Here is a 19,572-nt window from a genome sequence, read left to right on the forward strand (position 1 = left end):
ACAGAAATACAGAGCCGCTGTGAAAGTCATCTCTGGGTTTCATTTATTTGTACATGGCCTTTAACCAACTGCTCCTGCCTCTGGGCCAGGAAAAATAGTACCAACTAGAAAACACAATAAACCAATCATAAAACAAATGCTTCTATCAGTGAGGTTATCAGTGAACATGAGAATGCATATTCAGGAAAAAAAATCTTCTCGTTACTAGAATTGGTTTAACAGCCACTTCTCAAGATATCAGCTACTGACCTGGCAAACGACCAAGGCCAGAGTGCACGGTCCATCTGTCTTAGCGAGGACACCATGCCCGTGAGGCTGACGTGCCCAAGATCACCCAGTCCCTGGAAGCGAGTCCCTCTTAGCTCCATCTACTCCACAAGTGTACCCTTCACTTCCAGGAGTATATCCATTCGGTGACCTTGCTTGTGATTTGTGGCTGAGACTGACCGAACTGGGGTGACGGAGCCTGTGTGGGTCCTGGTCGGGACATCTTAGCACTCAGGATTGTACGATCCTTAGGTCAGGAGTCTGCAACTGCTCTGCTCAATCCTGGCAGTGCTAGGAATCTTTCAATCTGGTTTTGCTCTACAGGGAACCCAGTTCTTTGAAGAGTAATGTCTTGGGTAGTTTCTTCCTTCTTGAATCTGCCAAGTCTCTTGGCTGGCCTCCTTGGATTCCTAGCTTGGGTGACTCAACATAAATATTGTTTCAAAAGTTTTGAGTGAGTTCTGTCCAGGTTGGGAATTACAAATGGGTTCTACAATATGAGCATGGGTTATCAATGCTTTACAAAGGAAAAAAAAATAGTGATTGACTCTCAGTGATGTCTGGTATAAGCGCACAGCAAGAAGCTGCAGCAGCCTGTGTGCTTGCCCATAAGTCTGGGTCCAAGGCACCTACCTGTACAGCTGGCTCCGGCAGTGCAGGTCTGAAATCCTAGCTACTCTAGAGGCCAAGGTAGTTGAATATATGCCTGGGAAACTTGGGGAAGTCATCTCAAAAGTTAGTAGAACTTGCCAGGTATGTACATGTTCAACCTCTAACACGGGACAATGAAAGCAGCTGCACGGTAGGCCTTCCTCAAGTCTACCGTCCTCTCCACCTCCCCTGGTTCATCCCCAGCAACTTGTGAATGTAGGATCAAAACTAAAGCCCAAGCAAGGGCCCTGATGGCATAGAGAGCCACCCCAACTCCCCAACCCTACACGATTCACTAATGGTAGGCAGCCTGCATACCTTTCACTCCATCAACTGCCTGGCCCCACAATGGCTTGTATTCCCAGGTCTGGCCCTACGGTTTCTCTCAGAGCCTTCCCCCTTCCACGCCAGATTAGGCAGTGATTTCCCTCAGTGACTGGCAAACAGTACTGGGCTGAGTTATCAGCCTACCTCCAGGGAAGCTCTACATCTCTCCTGCTTTTATTTGCAAGGGACAAGAGGCTTCTGCTTCAGGCACAAGGCAGCTGTTCAAGGCACTGCTTATGACTCTTAACACCATTCTGGCCTTGTTCAATTCCTCAGCAAGTGACTTTTAGCACACTGTGTTCAACCTGCAGCCAGGTCTCAGGCCAGGATAGTTGGTGTCCATGAAAACTTAGCTGTGCAGCAGCTTTGGCCTTTCAGGTTATGAGATCAAGGTATTCTTCCTGATGCCTACTGCTCAGACATGCTCCATGAGAGATTCCATTCACCCATGTGTTCTCAGTACCTACTAGCAGGGATCCCCATCAAGGGCCGGCAAGTTGCACAAAAAGCATTGGAAGGAGAGAGCAGGAAACTTTCTACACCTAGGTCTTGGGGCGAACATCAGCACCACCACCATGCCCTGCAACACCAACGCCATGCCCTGAAACCTTGTCAATTATTTCAGAAGAACTGAGCGATGATACAAATGCAGAGAACCATTGGGTGTTTCTTCAACAAGGCAAGACTCCATATGCACACTTCCCTTCAGTGCTAGCTCAAGCACAGAACCCGACAAGGAGTCCCTCAGGACAAATCTCCAAGGCAGGCAGGCAGCAAGCAGCAGTGAGTTAAAAAGCCAGCCTTGTGGCTGGGGCTTGTGGGCTAGATACGCTGTTTCACTCCATCTGGGCACACTAGGCTTAGCGAGCTCTGTGGAGAGCAAGGGCTGTCTGTTTGAGGGCTTTCAAATGCTTGAAGACATCTCCAGTCCCTTCTTCAGATCATCCACAGCCCATCTTAAGGGAGCAGACACAATTGCTTTCTTCAAAACTTGATTCTTTAGCTCAACTCTTCTTGTACCATGTGATCTGCACACTAAGACACTCAAAATAACTAGCTGTGGTAACTCGAATACTGAAGAAAATATGCTATCCCCCCCCCACTGGAAACATCCCACAAGTGTGTGTGGGAGGGGGCAAGAAATTAGGCTGTTCTAAGGGCAAAAACCTATGGAACAAAAATAATCGTCTCCAATGTAAATTTTACTATTTTATTTGTGAAAAAACTACAAGCAGAATTCATAAATAGACATTTCTATTTAAAGCAGGAAAATGATAAAGTGGCTTCTAATAACATAGTCGTGCGCATGCCAATAACAGGAATATATTAACATCTTTTATTTGCTAGACAAAGAGCAGTGTCCAATATAAATTTCCCCCAAACATTTAAGACCTGTGAATTTCTGACCAGTTCACAAAACCACCGACACTTTAGCATGAAGAGAAAACAAACCTAACAGACTGTCAGCTCTAAGACGGACGGAGCAGAAACTTCCAAAGCGTTATACAAGCCACCTTTCTGGGCAAATGGAAAATAGAGCTCGTATAAGACGTTAACAAAAGTTCACAAGGGAAGATTATGTTCTGACATACTTAACAAGCATTCGCTATCTGTCTCCAACAAACAAAGCTAAGGAAATAATGTAACCATCTTTACACAGTAAATTAAGGTTACAAGTCATACACAAGAACAGAACTGCTTGCGCGTTAGAAACTGTTCAGCTCCATTGTCACACTCTAAATGTTGGCTCTTAAACCATTTTCGGTAACATACAAGCAAAGGTTATTATATATTCAGCAATTAATAAATTCTCAATAATTTAAGATACGGCAGCTTAAAAATGTAGAGTGAGAATGGTCTTAATAAGGCAGGCGAGACATCTTAGTGGAGCTAAACTCACAGAAGCGTCTGCCAATGTTTTGAAGTATCAAGATCCAAACTGAAAGGTTTTGATTAAAATATTCTCGTGGGTATCAAGATGTCTCCCCCCCACCCCCAACTGCATGACTCGGGCAGAGCATGTCAGCTCAGCTTTGTGTGTGCACACGAGTGTGAAAGATCATGTACGAAACGTGCGGGAAACTTGCAAGCCTTAACACTGTGCTTTTTGTTTTTATCTGCTTTCTGTGCCACTGAATACCAAGTATTTCTGGTCCTCTTAATGTCTCTTTGTAAGCTACACTAGTGTTTTTACCTACTGAGTACTATAGTAGGGCAAACTGTAAATGCAGGAAGCTAATAGGAATTCCATTTCCAGAATGCATGCCTGAGGAGATCATTGTGTGGCACCTATCTATCACCTCTCTACCCCAACGCAGCCCGTGACAGCTAGGACGGGGGGCCCAGGAACATCTGATTGCTTAGACTCCACCATTGCAGTTTCTACCTCAAGGCAAGTTCACTCCACTAGTTCTGAAGTGGTCCTTCCCTCCTTTCACCTCTCCTCATTCTTTAATTTATCATGGAGGCAAAACTGAAAACCCAAGACACCAGTGATGAATTAATTAGTAGCCTATGAGCTGGTAATCAGCCTTTCCCACTAATCTAGGGGGTCCAATCACTTTACATGAAACTCATTTTGAAAAAGTACAGTGTTTTTGAACAGAGTGCATACCAACACTTATTGGTTCAAAGAGCAGTGCAATCCACATGAATTTGGTGGCATTTAAATTTTTAAAAAGTTAATTAAAAAACTTAGCAATTCCTTACACTTCTGGAAAATAAATATGGCTGACTAATTAACCCTCCCTGAGACCCTTAATAAAAGGAATATTAAAACTTTAGAAGGAATGTCTTTGCAATACCCCACTAATATTAAAATGTGGATTTAAAATTCATAGTCAAATCACTATGTATTATATATTCTGATGCTTATAGAAAGCACCCGGTTTCCTTTGGTTCATTAATAAATACTTTAAAAAGGTATTTAAAAAGGTAAGCTTGCATCCCAGACACAAGCACTGTTTTAAAAAGAGGGGAGCATTGTCCATGCGTCGAGAACAGGAGCCCATTGACAAATAGCACTGCTTTTGTGGACAGACTCCGGCGCATCAAATGACTGGTTTTAATGTAAATGTGAATGGAACCGTTCCTGTTGGCTACTCAATTCAAGCTGTTATTATGTTCTTGTTGCCTCCACAGATAGAAATTCTTTTATTAAGCAAACTCAGTTCTTCTAACACCAAGACTTGGTGTTTCCTTACATACTCTCCTATTGAGTCCTTGAGTGTGATAAACTAAAGGAAGGTTAACACCACATTCTCACGCTTAGTGTGACGTAAGCTCTACAAACTCAATGGATATGAAGTCAGATAGAAGAAAGACCCTGAATTTAAGAGCAAAACCGAATCACCTAGACTTGATGAGATGGGGTGATATTATCAGTGGTCTTTGATTATCCCCCACCCCCAAAATGGTAAAAAAGAGAAAAGAAACTTCCAGAGTTCAGTCAACAAAGAACACTTACTATTCATTCATTTTCCTGGGAAGTGAGCTTTGCCTGCAACTCGCCCATGCACCCCTGTGATTCTTTCCCACACAAGGAACTAAAAAATTACTCCAGAGATCGGAAGAGCTCTGTGTCAGGTCTGGCTGGATGTGTGGTTGACAACCCTTATTTAATAAAATGAACCATAGCAGGTTTTAAGAAAGACTAATAACTGCATTGGTAGGGTGAGGATTTGGAGAACGGGGGTAGGAGAGGAGCAAACAGGCCATGATCACAAAATCCACCACTGCAATAACTATCACAGGGGAAGTAGCCATGGGACTGCTTCCCTGGGTGGTGTGGATTAAAAAATGCACTACCGCAACCCTAGAACTAAGAGACAGCTGCTAGATATACCTCAGGCATGAGCAGAGGTCTGGAAAAAGGCCGGAATTCGAGATACAGAACACCATATTTTCATGAGTGCTTAATAAAAACAGCAATGTTAACATGTAACCATAATTTACACAAATACTTGGCATTCTGGAGCTAGTCTTGTTACTTCCGAATGGTCAAAGCCCTCCAACTGAACCACTTGTCAATTAGCCCGTCGCAAATGCAGGCTATCTGGAGCAGTCTTTAAATTTGAGATCACATTGTTTAAAAAATATATCTTTTATATTATCCAGTACTCTTAAAGACAGATGAGAGAGTCAAGTTCCCACGCAGGTTGGAACATACTTCATGTAAGACTGATTTTAATTATATTTCAGCACTTTCATAGAAGGGACTGTCCCAGATCTGTGTCAACTGTTCAATGTTGTATTCACTTCACAGTGTATCAAGCACCAGCGTTGCCATGGATTGGTTTCAAATAACCCTTTATATATAATTTTATATTTATATATATAGTTATATCAAAACTGATAGTACAGAGTATAGCTGGAAGAAAGAACTAAATTTAAGAGGATATGCTGACAGGATGGAGTCTGTGAACACAATAAATAAAAGTTCCCGCCCCCCTCCCAACCCTCTTCAACAGAACAGAAACAAAACCAGTTGTAATGTACATGGAAAATTGTGCACAGCAGATTTTTTTTATATATAAAAAGTAGATTCAGGAGCACATCCAATTATAAATGATTGTTAGGAAAATCATATAAAACAATGGAATACATAAAAGTGTCAAGAGTAACTGTCAGGGCACGAAATTCCTTGGTAGCCAGATGCCCATGGCAAGCAGAACCTCTCTCTCCTGGTAGCATCACTACAAGGTCGTCCACAGAAGACTCTCCAGGGTGCAAGCAGCATGGGCAGGTGGAGGGTTGGAATCTCATACCCTGATTCATAGTTTCACAGTTCCATGTGCAATTTCAGAACGATTCATCATTTACTGCTGACATGTCGCCCTTTGGCGTGGAGGAGCGGGAGGAGCCTTTGTCTGTACTCTCTGAGCCCGAGCTGCTCTGGTTCTGCTGTTCTGACCCTGCACTGGAGGTCACTGTGGAGGAGGATGTAGAGGAGGAGCGAGTCTTTTCCTTAAAGTCTGTGATAATGACGGTGACGTTGCCCACAGTTACTGCCAACTGCTGTGCCGTGCTCCTGTCCACATTCTTCAGCCTGGGCCTGAAATACATCAAGGGAACCATTTAAGAAGTGACATTATCAACACAAGCCTTCCCAGTCCTATGAGCCCAGACTTAAGCTGCCCACTAACTGTGCTCACCACTTTAGCAGTAAAAGAAATGATCATCAGCTAGCACAGCTTTTGACCGTGAAAAGGTCAGCATCCTTACCTCTAGCTCCTCCTTCCACTTTCCTCAGTCTAAATCTCTTAAGTATGCAGTAACCCTGGTCTTCTGACTTAGTATATCTCCCTCCCGTTTCACTGTACCTTGAGGTGTGGTTCGTTTCGCTGGTCTTTGTTGTAGCATTAGCAGACTGTATGCTGTTAGCTTCACTAGGAGGATCTTTCAGAATATCAGACTTTGGTCTAAGGGACAAAGCAAAGACCCAGAAAAATAAATCATCATTTAAAATGTCTGATTCAAGTGCAAAATAATCATTGTTTGTAGTACCCTGAAACTTACTTTGTTTTCTTGTTGGTGTTTTTCTTGGTGACACTGGGGCTAATGTCCTTGTCTTTCTCTGGCTTTTCTTTGTCAGGCTTTTCAACCTTTTCCTTCTTCTCCTTCTTAGGGGGAGGTGGAGTGGCATACTGCTGTGCCACCTGCTGTGCCACCAGCTGAGAATTGATGCGAGGTTTCCTACAACAGTGAACACAAGACAGAGATTAACCACTGTGCGTGAGTACTTCAATGATGTGGTTTCAATGTTGTGTGTATACGTTCAAAAGGAGATATCATATATGCACTTATGATACATACCCTTACGCAACCATCTATAATAAGTTTATAGGAGTGCTAAAAATGCTTCTTTTGAGCTGTCACAATTATACTGACAGCTTTCAAATATGTTCACTGCAGAGGGCTAATCTCGTTTTATTAAACGGACACTGGTAATCCCTTGAATGAAATTAAATGTGTGACATTCACTCCTCAATCTAATTATTCTAACTGGGCCTGCTCCCCTGCAGCTGTGATTGGCATGGACAACCCATACAAGGCAATAAGAGGTAACTGTGGTTCATACAAACTCCCAAGGGGATGAAGTCACAGTTAAAACAAACAAACAAACAAACAAACAAACAAACAAAGCAACCAAACCCTCAGACAAGTGGTACATTGACTGTGCTGTAACAGTTATGTCTGCACCAATCCCCAGCTGACACGGGCGCTCTCATTCCTATTGTGCATAGCTTCTAAGTGGTGCCAAACACTTTCACAATGCAGGACCATTCACAGACTCAAACTCGGGAAGAAATGCTAGCCAATGCAGGCCCTCCTCTGTAGCCATATAGCAGAAAAAGTGATGTATTACATACAAGGCAAGCAGTTCATCCAGCATGGGAATGGGGGTGGGGGTGGGGTGGGAGTGTGGCTTGTGTTTGGGTAGAGATGGCTTGGGTGAAATGTTACTATTATTGACCCTGATAAGAGGAAACAAGTTTGGATGCCTGTAATAGTCAATATTCGAAACACCAAATGGATACACACCAGTCAAGTTGACCAGAGAAAAGGTTCTAAACAGAGGACCTGGAACAGCACAGTTGAGGCATGTTAAGCAAGCAAGCAAGCTACTGGAGCACCCCTTGAAAAGACATGGTGTAGAGGACAAGGGATGCAGGTGAAAGGAGACAGATGCTTTATAATTCCAGTAAAGGCATAATCACAGATAATGTCTGCTATCAGCAACACAAGCCTGGATCATGAGACCAGTTATTATATGCAACCCTAGATAGGGTTTATTGGATGGACACCCCCTCCCAAAGGAGCCATGAGCCACAGGTTGGGAACCACACTGCTCTGGATGAAATTAAGTCCTTGCCTCCAAAGGTCCACAGTTTACCTTTAGGTGAAAAGGTACTGTCAAGTTTTAACAACAAAGCAGCTCCTAACATGTTCCTTCAAAGAGAAATATAGCTACAAATAGCTACAAAGACAAAGACAATATGAAAGCACACTTCATAGACAAAGGAACAAACCCCAGCTGTTTTCAGGGAATGTTACTGGGCAGTGTAAAACAGACCTGAAACAAGCTGCCCTATCCTTTACCTATTTGAATGGTTGACACTTCAGCGGTGGAGAGGTTAGGTGTGCTTTCCCTGCATACACAAAGCCCTGAGCTTGATCCCTAGCACTGCTTTTGTTAAACCTAATGAATTTGAGGCCAACCTGAGCTACATGAGGCCTTATTATGTATGGAAAAACACCTAGATTTGAGGGTCTTTTCAATTAAGCCCATTACAAACAAACTGAACACAAGGCCAAGGGAAGCCTCCTGCAGAGCACCCCAGAGACAGAACCAAAGGCACCCAAGCAGCCACTCAAGTGTTGTGGTATCCTTTACCAGGTCACACTTTACACCTCAATGCCAGGTAAAATGCACATAACTAACTACTGCAGGTAAAGTAGTTAACTAAACTCTCCACTTGGACTTTTAAGCCATGCACTCACTCTTACAGATCAAGGCTGTAGCAAAGATGAAGGAATTGTAGGCTGTCAATAATAGCAGTGGTGATAAGAGCCTGGCTAAGGACAGGGTTGGGGGCAGAATAACAGATATTAGTATCATGGAGATCAGAAATGCTATCTGTTTTTTGGTGCAAGCCATGTGCTATAATGTAGCCTTACATAAAAAAGGAGATGAACAGAGACAGAAAAGGGAGCTCCTGAACTTTCAAACAACCTGTGAAGGTCAGGTACTACTGCACTCACCTACCAGCACAACCTCCAGCTCCTCCCTACTGTAGTTCCCTGGCTTCTCCAGGATACATGACTCCAACAAGGCCAGCTTGCTCAATTCCTCACATGCCTCGGCCAACAGCTAAGAGGCCTGAATACTTGAGCCAGTGTTGGGCAGTGAATGAACACATCAGCAAATAGGCACTACTTCAGCACAGGCAATAAGCTTCATTACGGACAGGACAAAATCCATACATAAAGAGATAAATGATGGTCCATTCATCCTAGCAGAGGCACAACGTGTGTGGGCAAGTAGTGATGTGCTGTTTTATACAAGTCAAAAGAAATTAAGACTAAGGAGCATTGCATTCGATCATTGACTACCAAAACTGACCTGGCTTCTAAAAGCACTGTTATTTGGAAATAGTAAAAATTAGAACGTCTATGTTCTAAATGTACGTATGGCTCTATAATTTAACTGATGGTTACCTTAGAAGCAACCTACCACTTTCTCTATCCCACTCAAACCCTCCAGTGACAACTTATTACTTTCAATAGTTGAGATATTTGCTACAAACTTGTTACAAATACTTACTCCATCCACCTCCCCACCCCTGCACCAGCACTTCTGGTATTTAGGAACACTCTCATGACCTCTTTCATATTAGGTATCCCTATGGGAAGCACTAATTCTTCCTCCTACCCCCACCCCAAAACTATGTATATGCCCAGCCTGAAGAAACCAAAGCTAATTTTCCTGTAGACAAAAAAGTTTAACAGCAAATGGGAATGGTGGTGCATCCAACATCAGGATAGACCAAATATGCTTTTATAAATAGGATACAATTATTAGAAAATATTTTACACAAATGTTTATTATATTTATATATTTATATAAACAATATATAAAGAAAATATTTTTTCTTTGTAAATGTGCCTGGTTATAGTGAACTAAAAACTGATCTTTGTTTGAACTAGTCTCTGTAAAAGAATTTAAATTCTAAGTTGTGAACTGTGAAGAGACAGGACTACATTTCAGAGTGATTCTTGCATTTACCTAAGGCAATGTGATAAGCTAGCTGTCCACCCCTGCAGCAGCATACACCATACATGGCCCTGGTTCTTACCCAGGACAACTTTTCTATTGATTTAATTCCAATCCCTGGCCCATTGTATCTTGAATACCAAGGAACCTATGACTCATGACTTCATGTTAATATCAGCTACCTTCACAAAAAGGTAATTTAAAACCCTTTTGATTGACTGCAGCCATACCTTGTAGGGCACCATTAATTTCTCTGCTTTCCCCCCTTCCCATTCTAGGCTATTTTTTCCCACCAGTATTCACCAGACTCAAGTAAGCTACCAGGCTCTGTTAAATCTGTCTCCCAACACTAAATTAACTCTTTTTCTCAACAGGCAGGGGCAGGCAGATCTGAGTGAGGTCAGCCTGGTTTACAGGTGAGTTCCAGAGCAGTCAAGGCTACATAGAGAAACCCTCAAGAAGCCAAGAAACACAACCAAACCATACATAATGCCCTTTTCTACCATATATTTCTCCTGTTGTCATACGGATAATATGGGCTGTGTAGCACACGGGTGTACAAGAGTACAACTGGGTGTCTCAGCACTAGGAAAGCAGAGACAGAAGGATCTCAGTGAATGAGGCCAACCAGGGCTATAAAAAGATAATCCTATCCAAAAACCCAGAGTACAGATTGGAGTTGAGGCAGCTTTTGGGCTCCTCAGGCTCTTTTACAAAGCCTCAATCAATTACTTTAGAGCAGAGTAGAGTCACATTAAGTTAATCTGGCTATAGTCATAATAAAATTAAGAAAAGTTCATTTAGCTCTAGTCATAGCATATATACATATGTAGCAAAATAACAGTATTTGCTACTGAAGATGAATACAGCCAAAGCACCACCATCTCAGCTACAAATGTATGTTCAAATACTAGGAATCAAACAGAAAACTATGTACCTGCAAAGAAACTAGTACTCACCCTGTCCTGGGAAATAAAGACACACCCAGTTTCATCAGGGTATCTATCAAGAGCAGCACCAAAGAGCCTCTCATGAACTTTCACTTGAGGATCTGGTGTTTGCAGATATCCAGTGGCTTCAGGGGAGGCCGCTGGACTTCATCTATATATACCACATACACATTTATTACATACTTATCAACCACTACAAGCTTCCACACAATTTCCTTGGCTAATAATCAATAAACAGTAGATGAATGGTCAACCCAAAGCTGTCATTCTGAACAATGCAGAAATGTTTTCTAGGCCCTAAAACATGCTATTTGAATACCAGAAAGTAGAACTGTAACCTTTCTATGACCAAAGAATTAACATTTTAGAAATGTCTGAAAAGCACAGCCCAAAGACTTAGCCAACTGATTCATTGATCCAGGGATTCCTGAGGATCAAAACCTTTTCAAGAGGGTCTAGTCTAGAAGGACTTATGTTCCTATAACTCTTTTCACAGCTTTCTATCATGTTCTGAGTTTACAATGGAGCATTTGCATTTATAAAAGCTCCACGGCATCCTTAATGACAGCCTGTGTGTTATTCTATTCTGGTGCTATAAACATTTCTTTAACTTTAAATTCCGATCCAAAGTTGGGATAGTGGTGCATGTTGTTAACCTCAGCACTGAAGAGGCAGAAGCAGGTGGATCTTTAAGTTCAGGGATAGCCTGGTCTGTAGAGTGAGGGGCTGCTCTGGCCAAGTATTTTATATGTAAGCATGGTGTGACACAGGCACATACAATTGCCTAAAAGGCAACCTGCAGGATCATTCAGATGAACTCAAACTTCAAAAAAGAACCATACAAATGCTTATCAGGCTAAGAACAAAGACTCTGAACTTACTAAACACTAGCACAACTTTCCAACAGTGATCTAAATATTTCAGCCATATGTAAGAATAGCTTCTTTCCACTGTCTCTTCCCTGTGGTACCTGTAGTACCAGGAAAAACTGGCCACGCCAATGCTTTTAGCAAATTAAGTATACTCTCTAGGTTTCTCATAGCATGTCTTCAAAATCCCATGGTTTAAAAAAAAAACAAAAAACCTCTCTGTTCCTCCTTGTTCCAGAGACAGCCTCATCTTCTTGTGCAGTGCCAGCCTCGTCCTGTGACGAGGTCGCGGTTGATGTGAACGGATTTGGCCATATTGGGCTACAGCTGCCTACGCTCAGTATCTGGCAAAGTGGAGATTGTTGTCATCAATGACTCCTTTCATAGACCTCAACTACATGGTCTACATGTTCCAGTAAGACTCTACCCATGGCAAATTCAACCACACAGACAAGGCTGAGAATGGGAAGCTTGTTATCAATCAGAAGGCCATCACCATCTTCCAAGAGCGAGATTAACATCAAATGCGGTGAGGCTAGTACTGAGTGCGTGGTGGAGTCTACTGGTGTCTCTTCGCGCGCGCGCGCGCGCGCGCACACACACACAAGTTGTTAGGTTTGGTGTAAGTGTCCTTATCCACTGAACCACCCTACCTTTCTCTGGAGATCAGTGGGTTTCTTTGGCATTTCATTCTGGTCCAGAGTGGTGCCAGGATTCTGCCCTTGAGTATGTTAGCCCAAGTACCCTAACAAGAGCCTAAACTGACACAGGACAGGCTCCAATCTGCTCAACCTAACAGAGGGGAGGAAGGTCTACAGCAGCATAAAAGCCTTCGCTCAGTGTACTCTGTGAATCTGGGTTCAGTTACATCATCTGGCCTGACTTATGTGCCCTGGATGATGAAAACACTGATAGAGAGTAAGTGATCACTGAAGTTTTTTCTTTAGCTTAGATACTGGCATTCAATATTTAATAAACACATCTAAGTAAAGTGCCTGCCCACTGTCAGCAACCTATTAGGCTTGTTTTTATGTCAGCTTTAACATGTTACAAATGGTTTGGGTGCTCCCCCCCCCCCCCCCCCCGTTTTTTTTGAGACAGGGTTTCTCTGTATAGCTCTGGCTGTCCTGGAACTCACTCTGTAGACCAGGCTGGCCTCAAACTCAGAAATCTGCCTGCCTCTGCTTCCCAGAGTGCTGGGATTACAGGGGTGCGCCACCACAGCCTGGCTACAAATGTTATAATGTAAGTTGAATGTGACCCAAATCCTTTTCTTCCAAAAGGCATGCAAAACTATCTTATAAACCACAAGGACACAACTCTAGGCAAATACAGTTTCAGATGCAATTAAATTTGATAAATCAAGTCTCTCTCCAAGAAACAAGACATTAAAGCAATTCAATCTGTTGTGCACATTACTTCATAGCTGTCAAAGACCCTATTTAAAAATCTATGTAACCATTTTGAAATTATAGTTCATTTCACTAAAATACTTATAAAACACAAAGGATCTATAATTCTCTAAACAAATATAAAAGCTATTAGGCAATTTATAGTCTAGTACTCATCCAACTAAATTCTGCAGGTGATGGTTAAATTAAGAAGTGCTAAATTAGATTAAGGTATCTATCTTTTCAAATGTTTCCCTCAAACCTAACCCTTTAAATTACCCCCAAATTTAAGTACAAGCAAATACCCTCTGTAAGAAGCTAATTTATGATTTAATACTCATGCTACAATGGTTTCTAAATCACTGGTAATTTTAACACACACTGCTTAAGACCTCTGCTACACTTGGATGCTTACAGAAGGGTATCTTAACTCCTGGACTTAACACTATCGCAACTTTGCTAAAAACTCTCTCCACACTGTCTATCCACACAAGCCCAAACTACACTGCAACTTCTCATTTTCGATGCTTTCTTCCACCATCTGTTTGCTTACCTTCCATCCCTTAGCTGCTGATACCTTCTTCAAGCTTTACTTACATCCAAGCTCAAAGATACTTGTTTCTTTGACTCTCTGAACAAGTAATCCGAGGCTAGGTTTTAGGAAGCTTCAATCCACTCTGGTGTATATCTGCTGCTTAGCTTATAATTTATTACTTTACTTTTTCTCTACTATATTATGGATCTAGTAGAGTATACTACCTTTTTCAATTTTGCCTTATACCCCCAACTCTGCTTTGAAATAATAGTTTCCTGGCAGAAGCTCAGTGCTTACTACAAGAATATGAGAATATGTATTTCTTCTAAAATGGGGCAGTAGATGCTACATTAGCATGCTGCTTATCTCTACATTATAACTCTATAGTTAACTGTTGGGTCTCACTTCCTTGTGTGTGTGTGTGGTTTTTTGGTATTTTTCGAGACAGGGTTTCTCTGTGTAGCCCTGGCTATCCTCGAACTCAGAAATCTGCCTACCTCTGCTTCCCAGAGTGCTGGGATTACAGGCGTGCGCCACCACCACCCGGCTCAGAACATACTTCTTTAGGGACCTTTTTATATACATCTTATCTTCTATATTGCTATCCCCTAGAACAAAGTGTAAGACACTTGGTTTCCAAAGAAAAGTGCTTTCCATGAGGATAGTCTGTGTGCCATAGTGAGCTTCCAACACACCAGTTTGAGAAGGGAAAGGGAAAGTGATATAGAAAGTGAAATAGAAGCAAGTGAAGGGAAAGAAGCAAAAAACTACATCCCATGTTTAAAGGGAAGCGAAAAGCTCACAGGAATCCCAGCAGCATCCTCAAGTGTTTCTAATCCAGTTTTGTGCCAGATGAGGTACAAGCTCTATTCACCCACCTCAAATATACCAACTACTCAAGCACATTTCTACTTTTGTTCTCAGGACCAGACAGACTTGATCAATCTGCATCATAGGAAGCTGAAGCCCTTCAGAAATGCTGATTCGCCTGTTCCTCTGGCAAATTAAAAAAGATCTACAGATTAAAAAAAAAAAAAAATCCCCAAAGCATGGTTCAATGAGTAAGTCTGTTTAGAGAAACCACACCATCACAAGTACTCAAGTGGGTTTCAAGTGGGATCCCTACACGACCAGCAAGATCTCAATAGCATGATGTTAGCTAAACCCTTCACCTGTATAAAGGGATATTTGGATAAACTGGAATAGTCTTATATTGCATACATGGCTGTAATAACCTAGACATATTTCAACCAAGTATTTACTTCAAATCCAGTGCCTTCTTCCTCAAAGTATCCACTTTCATTTTTGATAAAGGGTCTAACAGGTTTTGGAGTCTCCACACTCCAAAAAAAGACTGCAAAGTGTGTATGCAAAGAACTCCCCCATCCTCTTGACCGACAGCAAACTTCTTGCAAAAACTGCTAAAATAACTTACCAATTTTCAAGTTTGACTTACAGAAAAGTTGCAGTGACACTGTGGTTCCCATATAATCCCTCACTTAATATTAAGATCTTATGAAGATGTGGGGCAGTGACCTAAATTAGGAAACTATAACATCTAAATGATATTGTTCACCAAACCATATCCCCCCAAAGCTGTTCCCCATGCTCAAGCTTTTTTCTGTTTGGGGGTTCAAATGAAGCCTTCACAACACATTTTACTGTTTTTACTTCTTACTGTCTTGCCTGCCTGTGGTAGTTTCATGATCAGGAAAATTGTAAGGAGCTGCTTTCTAGAAATACTGTTTGGGTAGAAGATCGAGAGCGGGCTCAGTGGTTAAGAGCACTTGCATCTTTAGTAGAGAAATTCTGGACTTTACAAATATATTTCTCCTCAAACTTTCAACCACTGACTGATTATCCACATATGGATTCCCCTTGAATTGATGTAAAGACCCAGTTAACTTGGTATTTGTGCTCTATTAGTATGAATCTGTTAATTTTATCACACAGGATATATTTTCTTTGTTTTTAATATTTATTTTATTTCTGAGCACACTGTAGCTGTCTTCAGACACACCAGAAGAGAGCATCAGAACCCATTACAGATGGTTGAGCCACCATATGGTTGCTGAGATTTGAACTCAGGACCTCTGGAAGAACAGTCAGTGCTCTTAACCTCTGAGTCATCTCTCCAGCCCCTATTTTCTTTGTTTTTAAAACTCATATTATCATTACAAGTTTCTTCCTTGTAACTCTTCTAGCTTTTGCCTTGTGTCCTTCTGAGTATGTTCTAAAGTCTAAAGTTACTAAATACCAAATGGTCATTAGATCAGCTAACATCTTTAAGCAGTACATTATCTAGAGAAGAAGGAAGACCATCCTAGTTAACCTGGGGATACAAAGTGATAAATGAGCCTTTTACCCTGGTAGCATGAGGACCAGAAGTGACTGATGCTTGTGTGAAAGAAGCCTGAATATCACATCACAGGCACTGATCTAAACAGCACTGACCAAATGCCTCTAATACCCAAGAACACTGTATTCCAAAGCCATATTTGATCATCAAACAGTATGTAGCCAAAGGTAGACATGTCAAAAGAACTAAGGATAGATTTTAGTTAAATGAACTGCTTTCTAAATATAAAATGCCTTCTAGAATCCTGTGAATAGAAGGGGGGAAGGGAACCTCTCAGAAACTGAATCTTTTCCTCAGGAATAAGGGCTCAAATGCCAAGACTTAGTTTGTGTGCCTAGAAAAGCAAGCAGCCAACCTGTTGCAGAAAGAAACAGAGAGCCCAGGGCCCTCTTCAGTCCCTCTACAGCTCAGGGCTAAAGGATAGCACTAACTCCAAAACTATTCATTCCTACATTCCCACAAAAGCAGGAAAGAAAGCAAAAGACAGTGGGTACTGCAGTTTGCTTGACTTGGCCACTGTTCTCATAGTTTTAAGAGAAAGGCGGCTTTCTATGTTGCCTAGGATGGCCATGAGCTCTTATATTAGGCACTGCCTGCTAGTACCTGGGCATACAGGTGTGCCTGATCATGCCAACTAGCCATTTACATCTCAAAGGTACAATCAGAGAACTGGTATCACAGGTACACAGCAGAGTGATTACCATCTCCCATCATCTTATTTTCTCTCTCTCCTCCCTCTTTACCCCAGAGCTGGGGACCAAACCCAGCTCTACTACTGAGCTAAATCCCCAAGCCTATCTTCTATCTTCTGTGCCTCTCTCCCAGCTCCAGACCACAGATCTGGTGTACAGATAAGATCCACCTGTCCTCCAGCTTGATGTACATGGATGACCCAACATAGACTTTTCAAGTACATTACCTACTTTTACCTACTTGCACTGAACTTGGTCTCTGAGCTCTATCCACATTGTGTGCCTGTTGTTTACCCAATCTCCTTTGATAGAAGGCTGAAATGAGCACCAAGTACAAACTGTTGTGGCATATGTTTTCTTTCTCCTAGCTAGATGTGTAGCAAGTCTACATCTAGTTTTTTTGAGAAGCTGCCAATATTTTTCATGAGTGTGCCATTTCACACTCTCCAGCACAGCCTGAACACTGTGATAGTTCTCCATTCCCAACACTGGGCACTATCAATCTTTTTTCACAAGAGCCATATACACATGGATGTGCAGTAGTGTTTGTTTTCCAAGCAGGGTATTAGTTTTGGAGGCATGGTCTCATGCAGCCCAGACTAGCCCCAAACCCCTAATCTTGTCTTCATAGGCAGCTTCAAACTGCTTTAACATGTAATACTGATTGCTACTGTGTTTCTGAGGAATAGCATGGCACTTGTGAAGATCAAGATGATTCCCAATTTAACATTTAAATAAATAAAGCTGAGTGATGAGAAACTACAATGCTACTTCTACTTTTATGTTTCAATTACATCATGTATAATAGATGGAGACACAATCATGTGCATGTGTATGTGGAGGTAGGCCATGTGCGATGTCACCTACTGCTCTCTGCCTTATTTTCTGACACAGGCAGGCTCTCTTACACTGGATGGCCAGCACTCTCCATGGATCTTATCTCTGCTTCCTAGGTCTGAGATTACAGGCATGCATGCTTAATCAGGATTTTATAAGTTAAAAGTAAAACAGAAGCCTACTGAATTGCAGGCCTAGAGAATTTAACTGAAATACTGGTATTCAGCATAGAGCAATAGTTTCTTTTCTTTTCCTTTTTTTTTTTTTTTAAAAAAAGGACACTCGCTAGTCTTGGTGAGCACTTTTAATCCCAGCACTTGGGAGGCAAAGACAGGAGGGAACTCTATTGCATTTGAGGCCAAGACAGTCAGGAGAAAGACAATCACTCAACTACAATGAAGCTATCTACAATGAAGAAGTTTGTATTTTATACAGAGGCTTGCAAACTGGTTACAGCTGACAAGATGACAAGAGATAATGTTTCAGATAGGACAAAAATCCAAAGAGATTCAGTGAACTTAACAATGGATTCAAGACCTGACAATAAAATGCAAAGAAGGTCAGCAATCTGTTTGATGTAGTTTCCTTTTTCTGGAGACAGCATCTCACAATTCTACCTCTTCTGCTGGTATGCTAGGAATACAGAAGGCCACCCACCCATCAGTTTTGGCTGTAAGTGTTCAGTAACAATAATAGTTACTAGGAAAAACAACGTGTAGCCTATCAGTTTCCACATGAATCAACAGTCCCTTGGTCTGTTTCTCTAGCTGTTAAAAAGGAAAACTTACTTGTCCAACAGAGCTGAGAATAAATGCTGATGAATATAGTGAGCAAAGAAGTACTCCATGTTTTACATGTTTATTTATTCATAAAGCATCATTAAGTTTTAAAACTTTGATTTAGTAAAACCAACTATTTTCCTTCAAGTTCCAGAAAGATGTCTAAGAAGGTTGACGTCATAGAAAAGATATTCCAATTATGCAAAAGACAAGCCTTAACTGACACAACATTTACTGTACCCCTGTCATTCTACCACTGAGGAAGCTTAAGCAAGACTGCTACAGGCATAAGGCATTAGTGTCTAGTCTATATGGCAAGATCCAGGCTAGAGAGCTAAGAATACAAACCAAGACCTACACGCCCAACAAAACATGAAATATTACATGGAAAATAATTATCCCCTTTTGACTATTTCAGGATGATCAGAAAGGTTATTAAAGGAGTCTGCATAGCTGTCCTGCCCAGCAGAGCCCAGCACTGTCCACAAAGGACAGAAACTGACACTGCCCTAAGTGTGTCACCTGTTATACTAGCAGCTGTCATGATTTTTGCTGTTAATTTAAGTCTTATGTGCTGGCATTCAGCCCTCTTTCTTGAAGACAGTGTATTGAACTTTAAAACAATAGTAGTGTTTGAATACAGTTCTTTCAGAAGCAGATCACAGTTGTGAATTTCACTGTTAAGCTATCTCCCTTTCCCTTTCCCTTGCCTGCTGGGGATCAAACCCTACCCTTTAAAATTACTTTGTTAGTTCTGTCAGTAACTAAAAAATCTTTTAAATTAACTTTTATTAATAAACAAGTCACAGTCGTCTTACTTCAACATGTATCCATGACCACCCGGCCTTTTTCCTCTATAAATATGGAGTCTTATCTTGTGGAAACCATTACCTTCAAATAGCTAGGGAATATATTTTGATTAGCAATAATATTTTAAGACTAATCATTAAAATCTTAACTTGTCCACCCAACAAATGGAAGTTCGTAGTGTTTTAGGCACTAAGGGGTTTTTTTATTCCAAAGGATCATGAAAACAGTGTACTAGGTTAAAAGAGATCAGTGAGCTCTGAGTAGGACTCAATAATGAAGTCCAAATGCAAAGTAAGCTTTCTGATAAAAAGTTACACCACACCCCCCCA

At 41.5% G+C, this 19,572-nt stretch overlaps 1 protein-coding gene and 1 long non-coding RNA gene across 2 annotated transcripts in view; one reads left to right on the forward strand and one right to left on the reverse strand.

Annotated features, from left to right (window-relative positions):
• Nucleotides 1-2,441: 2,441 nt before the first annotated feature.
• Nucleotides 2,442-19,572, reverse strand: part of Rybp (RING1 and YY1 binding protein) — a 57,758-nt gene continuing 40,627 nt past the window's right edge. Inside the window, exons 3-5 of the mRNA XM_052174435.1 lie at nucleotides 6,763-6,939; nucleotides 6,567-6,665; nucleotides 2,442-6,298 (exon numbers count right to left, since the gene is read on the reverse strand). Coding sequence (XP_052030395.1) covers nucleotides 6,046-6,298; nucleotides 6,567-6,665; nucleotides 6,763-6,939 — 529 coding nt within the window. The 3' untranslated portion in view covers nucleotides 2,442-6,045. The remainder of the gene's footprint in view (nucleotides 6,299-6,566; nucleotides 6,666-6,762; nucleotides 6,940-19,572) is intronic.
• Nucleotides 6,891-15,734, forward strand: LOC127678991 (uncharacterized). Its single transcript, XR_007976664.1, has 3 exons — nucleotides 6,891-6,974; nucleotides 12,079-12,369; nucleotides 14,691-15,734. It is a non-coding gene; the product is annotated as an uncharacterized LOC127678991 (long non-coding RNA).

This window comes from Apodemus sylvaticus, chromosome 2 (assembly GCF_947179515.1).
Source record: "Apodemus sylvaticus chromosome 2, mApoSyl1.1, whole genome shotgun sequence".
In the NCBI taxonomy this organism is placed as follows: Eukaryota; Metazoa; Chordata; class Mammalia; order Rodentia; family Muridae; genus Apodemus; species Apodemus sylvaticus.